The sequence below is a fragment of the Wyeomyia smithii genome, chromosome 1, assembly GCF_029784165.1.
Source record: "Wyeomyia smithii strain HCP4-BCI-WySm-NY-G18 chromosome 1, ASM2978416v1, whole genome shotgun sequence".
Lineage (NCBI taxonomy): Eukaryota > Metazoa > Arthropoda > Insecta > Diptera > Culicidae > Wyeomyia > Wyeomyia smithii.
Window position 1 is genome coordinate 33,761,639 of NC_073694.1, and position 14,068 is coordinate 33,775,706.

A 14,068-nucleotide genomic window follows, 5' to 3' on the forward strand; every position below is an offset into this window, starting at 1 on the left:
AAGCTACTCGGTTTCAGTTGAAAGTCATCATTACTCGGGAAAGCTTTCTTTATTCAGCCAAACACAACTTTAATACAGCTCAACGCCCTTTCACAGATCAGACTTCAATCCGGTATCCATGAAGTTGCCAAATTCTTGACCAGTTTTCAGTGGGAAGATACGCATGAACGTGCTCAGATAGAGGATGTACTTGGGGATGGAAGTTTCCACAATTCCACGTCGCTGTGCATCGATGATAGCCGCTGCTGCGTCGTCCGGTTTGACCATCTTCATCAAGCTGGGAAACCGTGTGTAGGGTCTCTTACACAGTCCCGTATCGACCATGTACGGGTAGATGCTGGTGAATTTGATGTTGGGTTTTCGTGGATCGGCCCGTATTTCCTCCGACATTGCTTCCATGATGCCGCGTACCGCGAACTTAGTTCCGCAGTACGGAACGAGATTGGGGAATCCAACCAGGCCGGCAATCGACGACATTGCTACGATGTGGCCACGGTTCCGCGTCACCATATCCGGAATGACTGCTTGGAGAAGCTAAAATGAAGTGGAGGCGTATCATACTGATCTGTTTTTCGGATTGAAAGGTTAGATTAGTTACCCAGAAGTGCGCTAGAACATTAATTTGGAAAGTCTTTGTTATCTCTTGCTCGCTCTGCTGAAGCAGCGGATGAGTTGGCATAATTCCAGCATTGTTAACCAAGATGCTAACAATTCCAACCTGCACCTTGATTTTTTCGATCAGCTCGAAGATTTGCTTCCGGTCGGTGACATCACATCTGCGGTATTGGAAGAGGAAATTTTTCAACTTGATCTTATTTTTCTAAGCCTGTTTGTCACTTACACAAAGCCAAACGATTTGCCACCCTTCTTCTTGATTTCCGCGACGGTTTCCAAGTTGGTTTTCTCATTGATATCCACACACACGACGGTGGCCCCCAGGGCGCCATACTGCAGCGAGAGGCATTTGCCCATGCCATGGCCGGCTCCGGTGATTAGAACGATGTCCCCATTAACGTCGACCGCCGGTGGAGGCGCGAAAAGGTAAACGATGGAAACCACGAAGTTCACTGTCGCCTTCAGCAGCAGCAGCAGGAAATCGAGCACGATCACGAGCGGGTTCGTGTTACTAGTGTGTTGAGTGATAATTTTTAATTCGTGAATAAACCAAATACTTACAGAATAGGACGGACCTCCAAAGAATCCGGTCGAACACAATGAACACAAAACAAGCACATGCACGTGAACTGTTGTGACACGGTTTAGACTATGAAAACATACGTGTAATGCATCTCGACGCTCAATTGAACCCGCAAGCTACATTCAAGCATGACGATTATGATTGAAATGATTCCCAATAATGCTTAACTTAAATTCCCATTACAATGTACAATGTAGGTATTTTGTCAAGGAAAAATAACCATGTGTAAGGTGAAAGAACTGCAACTTGAATTGAATGAATTTTGTAATACGTAATTTTTCAATTCCAATTATTTTTTTGAATATTACGATGAGATTATACATTACCTAATGAAAAGGATTTGTTCTCCACTATTTTACAGAACACTTTACCCTGGACGTCATCAAGACTCAAGCTACCCTTGGGGCTGCAGAAAACTTTGTAACATTGCATTTTTTCCGGAAAAATGCTGAATAACGCTGGCTCTGTACACTTGAAAAATCATAGAAAATTCAAATTTTATCGTAATGCTCTAAAATTTTTGATTCTAACACTTCAATAGTATAGAACTATAAGCAAAATATAATTGAAAAGAAATTTCAATGTTCAATTTTGGGTCGATGGCCTGCGATTCCCCACTCACCGTGGTCTACACGCCTTCGGTGTTCTATTAGTAGAAAACAGAGAATTTACCTTCATAACAGAATTACTTGGCATAGCCCCTACCCAAGTAATTCTAATGAAACAAAAATCACGAGGCGAAAACAGTCAGAGAACTGGAATTTCCCTTGTTAATTATTTAATTCATTTTAACCGCAATGAGGTTAACAACTTAAAATTTTTTGAAAAAGCACATGCTTTGTATAATGTGCGTGTAACGTGGGAAATATCTAGGAAGTATGGCGGAGGTGAAAAGCATATCACCCAATGCCGTACTTGCCAACGTTATGGCCATGGTTCCAAATTCTGTAACATGGACCAAAAATGTCTTAATTGTGGAGACTCTTCTCACAAAAAGGACACATGTCCTGTGAAAGAGAGTAAAAATTTTCGCTGTGCGAATGGTAACGCCAACCATATGTCAAATTTTTATCAATGCCCAGTCCGTTTAGCAATTGTTAAGGCAAGGCAAGGTAAACAAAATTCAATTTCTCAATTGAAACCAACTTCAAAACAAAATTCTCCAAGCGTACCAGTGACGCATAGTCTACCTACTACTTTGCATACCCGTTTAACTTATGCACAGGTTACAGGTAGTTCGAACATTATACCGCCTAGTGTTGGTAGTTCGAAAATAACCGTTAATATGGGTAAGCAAAACACGCTAGAAAATAATTGTACCCCTATTACACCAGCTAATATTGCTGCCGAAAATATTTTTTCTAATGTCAACTAATGTCAAAATTACGGCAGGTAAACTTTCCTTTTTGCAACAGGCAATGTTCGATCTTATGAACGCCATGTTGCAGGCAAAATCAATGTTTGAAGCCATTCAAACAGGCACAAATTTTACTATTAAAATTGTTTCTAATTTAAAATTTAGCAATGATTTTAAATAAAACAATTAAAATATTAAATTGGAATGCTCGCTCATTGAAAGCCAATGAGAATGAGCTTTTTAATTTTTTAACAGTAAATAATGTGCATATTGCAATTATTACTGAAACATTTTTGAAACCTAACATTAAATTAAAATATGATCCCAATTACGTGGTTCATAGATAAGATAGGATCCAGGGTTCCGGCGGTGGAGTTGCAATTGTTATTCATCGCTGAATCAAACATCGTGCTCTTCCCCATCTTGAGACGAAAGTTATTGAAACTTTGGGAATTGAAGTTCAAACTGAACTTGGGATTTTATTTATTGCCGCAGCATATTAACCATTTCAATGCACACGCGAGCACAAAAATTATTTTAAAGGTGATTTACAAAAACTCACCAGAAATCGTTCGAAATTTTTTATAATCGGTGATTTTAACGCTAAACATCGTTCATGGAATAATTTTCAAAGTAATTCCAATGGCAAAATTTTATTCAATGATTGTTCTTCAGGATACTATTCTATTTTGTCTCCGAATAGTCCTACATGCTTTTCTTCTGTAAGAAACCCTTCAACAATTGATTTGGTGCTTACAGATCAAAGTCATGTATGTAGTGATTTGATCACACATGCTGACTTTGATTCTGATCATCTTCCAAAAACTTTTTCTTTATCACATGAATCAGTTTTAAACCCTATGAGCTCTGTTTTTAATTATAACAAGGCTAATTGGGAAAGATACAAAACTCATATGAGAGAAATTTCAATAATGAGCTTGATTTGCAAAACGAAGTGAATATTGATTCAGCTTTGGAAGCATTAAAATGTGCAATTGTTGATGCCAGGAATTATTCTGTTCCAAAGGCTCAAGTGAAATTTGATTCACCAATAATTGACGAAAATCTTCAACTTCTAATTCGTTTGAAAAATGTCCGCAGACGTCAATATCAACGTTCTCGTGACCCTGTTTTTAAAACTATTTATAAAGATTTACAGAAAGAGATTGAACATAGATTTACTCTTCTGAGAAATCAAAATTTTGAGACCAAAGTTGAAAAATTGAAACCATATTCAAAACCTTTTTGGAAGCTGTCGAAGATTCTTAAGAAACCTTCGAAGCCTATTCCAGTTTTAAAAGATGGTGAACAAAAGGCTCAAAGACTTGCTCAGCAGTTTGAGAGTGTTCATAACTCAAATTTGAATTTTGTGAGTCCAATTGAAAATGAAGTCGCACGTCAATTTGATTTAATTTCTTCCCAGAATTTTTCACCTGCAGAAATAATTGAAACTAACTTGAATGAGATTTAATCAATTATTAAAAATTTCAAAAATATGAAAGCACCTGGTGACGATGGAATCTTTAATATACTAATCAAACATCTCCCTGAGAGCACAATGGATTTTTTAGTGAAAATTTTCAATTGCTGCTTCAAAATTGCATATTTTCCCAAATTATGGAAAAATGCAAAAATTACTCCAATTTTAAAACCGGATAAGAACCCAGCTGAAGTTTCAAGTTATCGACCAATCAGTTTGCTTTCTTCAATAAGTAAACTGTTTGAGAGAATTATTCTTAACAGAATGATGTCACACATCAACGAAAATTCAATTTTTGCAAATGAACAGTTTTGATTTCGCCATGGGCATTCCACAACTCATCAATTGCTCAGAGTTACTAATATGATACGAGATAACAAATCTGAAGGTTATTCCACTGGGGCTGCTCTTTTAGACATAGAAAAAGCATTCGACAGTGTTTGGCATAAAGGTTTGATTGCGAAATTACAAACTTTTAATTTTCCAATTTTCCTAATCAAAATATTAAAAAATTATCTTACTGATCGAACTCTGCAGGTTGTCTATCAGAATTCAAAATCTGATAGATTTCCTGTCAGAGCAGGTGTACCTCAAGGTTCAGTCTTGGGTCCAGTCCTGTACAACATATTCACTTCAGATCTTCCTGATTTGCCTCCAGGATGCACAAAGTCATTGTTCTGCGATGACACAAGCATTTCCGTGAAAGGAAAAAGTCTTCGTGTCATATGCAGTCGATTGCAGAAAAGTTTAGATATTTTTTCTTCCTACTTGCAAAAGTGGAAAATCTCTCCCAATGCTTCTAAAACTCAAATGATAATTTTTCCGCATAAGCCTAGGGCTTCTTTCCTCAAGCCAAACAATAATCACGTTGTCAAGATGAATGGGGTTATTTTAAGTTGGTCCGACAAGGTTAAGTACTTGGGACTAATTTATGATAAAAAACTTATTTTCAAAGAGCACATTGAGAGTATACAAGCCAAGTGCATCAAATATACGAGATGTTTATATCCTCTCATTAACAGGAATTCTAAACTTTGTTTAAAGAACAAACTCTTGATTTACAAACAAATTTTTAGACCAGCAATGCTTTATGCTGTACCGATCTGGTCAAGTTGCTGTTCAACAAGGAAGAAAACGCTTCAAAGGATTCAGAATAAAATTCTGAAAATGATTTTGAAGCGTCCTCCTTGGTTTGGTACACTCGAATTACATAGACTTACTGGTGTTGAACCATTAGAAGCTATGTCAAATAAAATTATTAACAATTTTCGACAAAAATCGTTGCAATCCTCAATTGCTACGATAAGCTCTCTTTATAGCCAATTAGTTAGCAATTAAGTTAGTTGTAAGTTTACTTTCCTTTCTTGACAAGTAGGTTTAAATCCCTACGAATGATAAGTCCTAATTGCGAAAGCAAACAAACCCTAACAATTAAAATTACAAATTTCTAACATATTGAGAAGTCACCATTTGTGATTGGACACACATACTCATTATTTACTAATATTTATCATAAATACTTAAGCTACTAACAAATCCCCCCCTAAAAAAAAAAAAAGAATTTACCTTCATGAGAACCCGGAACACGCAAACGGCTGCATGAAGTTCTGCATGAAACAAAGCAATTACAACTTTTTCTTTGCCAATGTTCGTCTTTGTCATCATAAAATCGTTCTGAGTAAACTCAAAATCGTCACGAGCACTTGTTCGCTGCTTGTGCCCGAGCAAATCTCAAATGGAATTGTCAAAACCGGTCTCGCCAAGTTGCACGATCCTTGCGGCAGAACGTGTTCTGATTGGATCTGCCCAGATGCAAAACAAAGCCTATATGTGGAGATCGAAACCGCAAACTTATTGCAAAGCAGGTAGGTACGTGGCCTGCATGTCTGCCCTTGAACCGAATATGCCACCGAAATTATGAGGTTCTTGATCTTAAGTTTTTGTTTCGTGCTTTAGAGAGTGTTTGCTATGTTTTGGTTCCAAAGTTCGCAAGTGCGAAATACCGATTAGATAAATGTCCGATTTTATGGTTATTTATTTTCGAGTGTTACTAATCCGGCGGTTATGTAAAGATAAATTTGAGATAGTGCATCACGATAAGATAAAGGAGTTATTAACACTTATCTCGAGAGGTAGACTGCCAGAGTCAACTGTTATTGTGTAGCAACACATAAAATAAATTTGTATTGAAATGATTCAACAGTTTGTGTTTGCCAGAGAAATTTCAAAAACATTTAGTAAAACCTTCTTTCAGAAGATTCAGATAAGTTACTGTTACAGGGAACCATAATCTTATCTGTCACAATTTCGTTTACAATTACGTGCCGAAAATAGGAATGTCTGGAAGGGGCTTTCTCGTTGGTGAAGACCTTGAACTTGCGCTTTATCCTTTCCTGCAATTTTTTTATAATGTTTCGCTATCTTTTCCGTCGTATCGTGTAATAGTTACATAACTAAAGCACAAAGTTTTGGGAATAGTAATCAAAGGTCAACAAACGATTGATATGGAAAAATGCTTTTCTCTTGTGTTCCGGTATACGGTTGATAATTATGAAATTTGATAGTAGTGAATTTAGAAACAGAACTTTAAAACTTAGGATGGACTTGTAATTTATGGATCGAAAATATGGGTTTGACCACTCAGGCTAGTGATTTGTAATTTGTGGTTTCAAAAAATTCAAGTTTGAGGGAAGAAGGATAATATAGCCCGGGTGTTTTCTGTACTCCGCACTTCTATAATTATAATTATCCTTATTGAGAACAAGTGACATGATCATTATTCGTGCTTGTGTGTATGCCTTTTCACCTAGATCCTTCTACGCTTACTACTTCGAGCCTCGCTACCTCAGGCAAATATTATCGCCAATCACAATTCTCTGGAAAGGTTTGAATTGAATGCCCCTCTGGCTAGGTTTATTGTAAGAGGGATTAATTTTTTAAATGGTATTTGTCGAGATTTTGTAGAGTTCAACGTAGAGGAATGGTTGGTGTGGAGCTTGGAAGTAAATCCATGCTTAAGTCCGTTGACATTGAATGGCCTGGATTCTACCAGGATTCGAACCCGCGGCTAACCGGTTGTCAAAGCAGACCCTGTAACCTTGTTACTATGGAGCCTCCTGAGATTCTGGATATAGAATCTTGTCCGATTAACTAGTTTGCCATAAAGACTTTCGATTAGGGGCCATCCACATACCACGTGGACAGCTTGGGGGGGGGGGGGGGTTGGCTAATGTCCACGGTCCATACAATTTTTTCAAAATTTATATTGGCAGTTGTCCACGGAGGGGGAGAGGGGGGGGGTCAAAATCGTTAAAAATGTGTCCACGTGGTATGTTGATGGCCCCTTAGAGATTAAGTTCAGTGTTTGAGAATGAAGTCTTCGGTCTGTAATTCGAGACTCAGCTATAAGAAAGCAAGATTCAATGATTCACAGTTCGAAACTTAAGATTTTGCTGCCGCATTTTGCGATTTAGTTTCTAAATTCGTGGTGTTTCTCTTTCTCTTGTCTATGGCATTTTTTGTCAAGGATTAGAAGTTCATTAAGCAGACAGTATATGAAGTAGAGAGAACGAAAATTAAGTGAACTGGAAATATGATACAGATTTGGAAAGATATATCGCATAGTTAGGGATGAGCAATAGAATAAGTCGGCAGCGGAATGTGATACGATATAGATTGTGGAACAGTACCACCGTCCCCGAGGTTTAATTGGTCAAAACACCATGCCGGAGACAGGGAGATTGCGGGTTCATGTCCCGTCGGGATGCGGTATATTTTTCCAAATCTGTATCATATTCCCAGTTCGTTCTCTCTACTTCATATACTGTCTGCTTAATGAACTTGCGTGTTAACGGGAAAAAGCCGTTGTTAAAAATAGAAATTCAGTTCGAAAAAAAGATTAGAAGTTCAATTGGAATTGGAGCTTAGGAACTTTAAAATTAGAAATTTTCGATTCGTGGTTCTGCACAAGATTTTGGGTGTGAACAAGAATCTGTGTGTTTTTGATTTGATTTTGTAAATATAGCTTCAAACTCAAGGTTTGAACTAAGATATTAGAATTTTTTGTTATTTGTTCATTTTTGACGAGGGACTACGTCTTTATTTTCTATACTAAGATGGCTGATAATTTTTATTTCAATTTTCACTTCAAATCAACGTAACAACCCCCAAATACACTAGGTTTTTATTCTTATCATGAGCTGTCATACTTCGATGAAATAATTCACGTACATCGTGCATGGTCATGCAATTAGTTTGTCTGAAAATTCAGTCAAATAATCTTCACTGTTCCTTTGGTATCAAAATGACGCTTGCTGTCGTTATCAAATGTCAAAATTTCTTTCGCGTAATACCACTGTACATCACACGAACTGAATTTACAACATTACAGTTCGTACAATCAAACTCAGAGTATTACATTTTCAGGAAATGTTAAACAGTGAAAACCAATGAGCACGCTTTCACTGCGGCTGATGGATGACTTTATTCTCGTTTTTTCTACGAATAATGAAAAACGACGGAAATGATAGAAAAACACTGCATGAAAAAAAAATATTTTCTCGTGTTCTACCATCAGCACTAACGTCTATAGTGGCTGTTTTTCACTCTCATGTAAAGTAATAATAATAATAGCTCAGCGGCAAAAACAGATAAAAATTTTCGAAGTACAAAAGAGGGTAAAAGACCTATTTCTGGCCTATTAGGCGGCCGTCATTGACATTTTCTTGAATTATTTATTGGAAACAATGAGGCTACTTGAATATTTACTTTGACTGTCAAGCTTTTTCAAATAGCCTGGTGCTTTTGGGTACGTAAAAAATGCTCATAAATGCGAAAAAAGTTTCGCAAAAACGTAAGAGTTTAGCGGGCAATAACAGCCTAAAGATCATATTTCCAGCCCACGTGGATTCTATTTTCGGCGTACATTTGATTGGTCATTCACATACATAGGGGAACTGTTCCATTATTCATCTCATTAAGCCGATATTCACGAAGAATGCACGGATTAAATACCAAATTTTCATTGAACAAATAAACAAAAACCACTTACGTGCTCTTATGAAATCGCCCTGCTTTGTACATTTAGTAAACTTAGCTAGTTTTATCCTGAATTTTGTAAAATAAACCATTTTTCACCACGCTTCCCTATCCATCTAAAAACTTGAAGCAATGTTCATTTATTCATCTCACGACGCCTCCATATTCATCACACTGTTAATCATGAATGAATCATATTATCATGAATGAACGTAGCCGCAGGTCGTCGTAGTAGGTTACCTAGTAATCCATTGTAGTTGTTTACGAGCAAAATTGGTAACCTAGGTAAACACTACAGTGTTGTCGATTTATGTCAATTATGTCGGAATAATCCAACATTTTCTGTATGATATTTTTGTATCAACAGGAACTGATTTGGCAACTTTTGATTTTCTTCAACGCAGTGAAAACAGATGAAAATACATACAGTTGAAATTTAGGATTTGTAAAAATTTATCTCATGTATTTCTGCTAATTTATGCTTGTTTTTGAAAATTTGAGGTGAACATTTCAAAGATTAAAGTATTTTTAGTGTAGTGAGTGATTTTGTTTAGTGATCAGTGTAGGAACTGTCAGCGAAATATCAATTTCAAATGCGATACGTTTTCGCCTCTGAAATTTCTGTCGCTCGTTTCACACGCTGATAAATCCCGATTGAACTTCGAGGTGCGTGAAAACGAACTTGCATGAACTTGATTTGACGCAACTCACCGATACGAGGAAACGGAAACAATCAGATCGTTTTCTCTCTATGTCTTTACATCACATTCGCTCATGATATACCCAGAGCACATATCGTAGATGAAATATCATGAAATGATTCGTGATATTGTTCGACGAAATATCGATCTTTACCCGCTCTTCAGCCAAATGACTGATTATACATTTCATTTACGACAAGTGCAATGAAGGTGCTGATGGGTGGTTCCAATGTAGGGCTTTCTAGTAGTTGCATATGACAGCCTAAGCAGATAGCGAATTTCTTTATTCCACTGCATCAGGGCAGATATGTCGAGGAGTAAAAAAACGGCATCGCGATTTACGACGCAAGTATGAAAAAGATTCCAAATAATTATTTACGAATTAAGCACTGGCGGTGCTAGCTTGGAGCTGACAAGTTTGAAAGCAATTAGGTTGTTTTCAGGTCAAAACGAGGTGAGCTGGTAGAATAAACACGACTCATTTTTGAGAAGCTATTTTGAAAATGCTATTTTGGAAATTACTTAATCAATGGTGTCAAAGTGTATATAGTGGCAGTTACATAATGGCATTCTCCGGAAAAAAAACTATTAAAACTTGTAGCCATCAAACAAAAGAATGCTGTTGCAATTGTTTTTTGGCGGTGAATTATTCGTGCAGGTAAATGTGACTGAAAAAGCTGAGAATAGGCCGAAAATACCAATACGCCGATGAACCAATCACATGCGAGCATGCCTATAAAAGACGACAATAATAGACACCAACCATTTACTGTGACTTTCTCTATATCTGTATAAAAAGACAAATTCTCTCTGTCCCTACAGGTCAATTAATGTTTGCTTCCATGAATTTGAAGTTTTAGAGGTAGAAGTTTTCCGAAAAGTTCCAAACAGCGCTCATTCTCAATTTGTTAACCAGCTGTTAGAACCCAATAGAAACTGATGTCTTGAAAGAAAACATGCTGGTTAAGGCAACACTGTCTTTAATCGCATACCAGCCCCACCTGCAATTTTGTCGTTCTCCTAGAGAAGTTATGGTAAATGTCTATCTCATTATATTATATCTAAAAGATGGGAATAAACCACGCTCAACAGCTGAAAAAACTGAAGGAAGAAAAATGCGCTATTTGTCAACTTGATGAAAGCTGGGTCTTCGCAACTGATATGCGATTATGGGCAGAACAATACCGTACAGTACAGGTAAAGCAAAGCGCCGCTGGTCTATCATTGCAGCGGTATCCGATTTCCGTTCGGGCGCTATCAGGTAAAAACTGTAATGCTGCTGTTGAAGGTGATTTATCTCACGAATATGGTTACTATAAAAACAATAAATTACTCAACAAGAATTGAACATTTTTGCAATGGTTATATGTTATTTTTGATTAATTTTATCTTCGATGTTCACTAAATAAACGTGACCGGCATAATATTGAAAGAGTACTGATTGAAACGCATTAGGGAGCATGTTTTACTGACTTAGCATATTTTTTCATGATTTTCACCCCTACCCTCGTAGCATTTGGTCACAAAATCTCAACCCCCCTTGAAAACGAAGTCGCACAAAAACAAATCGCTGAACATACCAGCTTTGAAAATAAACAAGTATCTTATAATTTACACTGCTAAAAGGCACGCAGAAACAACGTTTCTTTTTGTGTGTTAGGAAATGCAAGTGACTGTTTATGTGCTAGAAGAGTTTTCAGAAGATTGCAGAATACCATAGATAAAAAGATTTTCGATTTTCGCTGCAATGCGATGTTTTAGTGGATTTTCAATGTACATTTCTTCTGCAAAAAAAAAAAATCGGTCTTCTAAATTAATAATGCTACGTCGGTTTAAATCCAACCCCCTCTCCCCTTGTCACAGCTTGTCACAAAGAGATGTTACCCCCAGCCCCATGAATGCTACGTCATTCAAGTATGCTCCCTTAGGATATATAATCAGTGCTTATTCAACAATCAGGAATGGCTCGTGTCGTGTCAAATAAATGTTTTTGGAACAAAAAAAAAATACAGGCACAATATCGCGAAATGTATACGAATATCTTTCTGGAGTTGTTAAATATATTTCTAGAAAAAAAAAGATTACAAGAGAATGCAAAGTCACTGAACAAACAAATTGATTCTGTCTGCGGACTCTACAACCATTGTACTAAAAATACCTTTAATTGTGGTGTTTAGTCCCACGCTGTGATAGAAATGAAACAAATATGACTTGGTCCCCGTGGCTCCGTGGTTAGCGATGTCGGTCGGCTAGCTCTCTCACATGGTTGTGATATCGGGTTCGGTTTCCGATCGAGTCGAGGATCTTTTCGAGCTGGAAATTTTCTCGACCCAGCACTGGGGCACGGTTTATCGTTGTACTTATCCTACACATGCACAATGTGCCGAAAAACAATATCGATAACGAATTCTCTCAACTAATCTAGTTAATCGAGACCGCTATTAGCCCCAAGGCTAAGCGTGCGATATTATTGTTTATATGACTTAATTATCGCTTTATCTTCAGCTGCACAACTCAGGATTTGTACATATCGCGAATAAAATTGAATCCTCTCAATCGGTAATGAAATGCTTCTCTGGTGCATTGGTTTTTCGAGAAGAACAGATGCATGACTACTTCGGCTGCGAATCGCAGCCTGCGATTGAGTTGAGTAAGAGTAGGAGAATACACACTCTCATTTACTCTATTTTCTACAAAAGAAATCACGATCATCAGCCAAATGATTATGGTTTGAGCGGATTTATTCGTTAGAAGTAAATTTTCCGAATAAATTCACATACCGAGTTGTGCACATTGAGATCCACATGTTATGGTGTACACTAACAACAAGAATTATATCGTAAGAAAGAAGGCAAAGTGAACAGCACACACACCGATACTTTCTTACTCGCATACTGACGATTATGCCAACGCATCTTAGGCTTGTATTCAAAATCCGCCCAAATACAGAAAACTGTAATTTATACCTAGTAATCCGGTGATGCACTTTTGGCCACATAAGAGCCTCCTGCCAATCAGTTTATTAGTGGATGGCCACTTGGATGGATTAGGAGCGTGTAATGGTAGCAGCGTTAGCGGTAGCTGAAAAGATCTGCCGTTCACACAAACGAGGATGTTGGCAATCAAAAACTGTTGGACGTTAAATTTTCAGCGTAATAGCAGCTTTCCACTGTGTAATCAGACAAGTGCCTGATCCCCACTGTCGGGGACAGTACAGAGATGCGATCAGTATCATATTCGATATTTAACCAAATAACAAATTATCCGTTTGAGGACAAATAAATACTTAGTTTTGAGAAGTTAATATTTTCTCGTTCACTAATTTGGTTTCATAATTTTGTATCACTGGCGATAATTTTTTAAACATTCTCGCGATGCTATTGAATGTATACAATAGATATTATCGTGTTTGAATCAATCAGTCTTCTTTTACGGCATTTTAAACAATCAGAAGTGGAAACAATGCGTAGCGTTTCTATAGCAAACTTGCACGCAAGTGAGAATAATTGGAAGATAGGATCAAAGAACAAATTTGCATCAAATATTACGAGTGAGTTAAAATTTCACTGTTGTTGCCTCATTGACAGATCGAAGATAAGGCATTAGCGCACGCATCAACCAGTTGCTCGAGTAAATATCCAGATTAATAGTGATTACATAAAAATAATTTGTAGTCAAGCCAATTTGCATCACAATGCGAATAATAACTGTTCGAAGCACTAATTTCACACAATCGATCCGATGTAGAGTCAGAATAATAATTTTAAAGCTATGTGAACCGGATGGAAGGCAACATTTTATCCCCACTAGTGTCTAGAACCTGTTGCAAACCAGCTTCAAATGCAGCACCAATATGTAACGTCACACAAATGCTAGACGTATGTAAAATAGATAAAAACCCACTCACAAGTTGCAACCACCCTCACTTACCTTGTTTCTGGCATTTTGGAGTCTTTTTTCTGCACGTATTTTCACTAGTAACAGAACTGGTATTTATCCTACTAAGTTAGCACCAAATCAGCCAACTGGCACTGACCAACTGAATCTCGGGCGTAGGTTCTGAAACAAAGTCGCGGTCAGTGGAGCAAAGTAGATTCGCTCGCGGGTCCTTATCAGCTTGCCTTCTTATCACCGGTAACGGTCTCCTTACTACTATCAACAACGGGGGGACTGGTATGTGTTTAGCAAATAATAACGCAATTTAATGACAACACTTGGCCCGTCCCAGGTTACGAAGTTCACGTCGCTGGTAGCACTTCGTTCGAAACTAAAGCGAACTAATCAACTATTCTCTC

The 14,068-nt window shown here is 37.4% G+C and overlaps 2 protein-coding genes across 4 annotated transcripts in view; both read right to left on the reverse strand.

Annotated features, from left to right (window-relative positions):
- Nucleotides 1–14,068, reverse strand: part of LOC129720557 (short-chain dehydrogenase/reductase family 16C member 6-like) — a 61,258-nt gene that overhangs the window by 15,543 nt on the left and 31,647 nt on the right. Inside the window, exon 1 of one of the 3 annotated variants that reach the window (XM_055672049.1) lies at nucleotides 13,704–13,844. The exons of the other annotated variants lie outside the window; for them this stretch is intronic. Coding sequence (XP_055528024.1) covers nucleotides 13,704–13,717 — 14 coding nt within the window. The 5' untranslated portion in view covers nucleotides 13,718–13,844. Of the gene's footprint in view, nucleotides 1–13,703; nucleotides 13,845–14,068 lie in introns of those variants that run through there. 3 annotated transcript variants of the gene reach the window in all.
- On the reverse strand, nucleotides 69–13,844 carry LOC129720571 (17-beta-hydroxysteroid dehydrogenase 13-like). Its single transcript, XM_055672061.1, has 4 exons — nucleotides 13,704–13,844; nucleotides 842–1,126; nucleotides 599–776; nucleotides 69–534 (listed from the first exon to the last, which is right to left on the reverse strand). The coding sequence occupies exons 1-4, from the start codon at nucleotides 13,715–13,717 to the stop codon at nucleotides 91–93; spliced, it is 921 nt and encodes a 306-aa protein (XP_055528036.1). The 5' UTR covers nucleotides 13,718–13,844; the 3' UTR covers nucleotides 69–90.

Excerpts from the sequence above, each read along its gene's own strand:
- LOC129720571 (XM_055672061.1), bottom strand. Across the intron at positions 777-841 it reads GGCAAATCGTTTGGCTTTGT|ATGTGATGTCACCGACCGGA; the intron begins GTAAGTGACAAA and ends CCAATACCGCAG. Across the intron at positions 535-598 it reads ATGTTCTAGCGCACTTCTGG|CTTCTCCAAGCAGTCATTCC; the intron begins GTAACTAATCTA and ends ACTTCATTTTAG.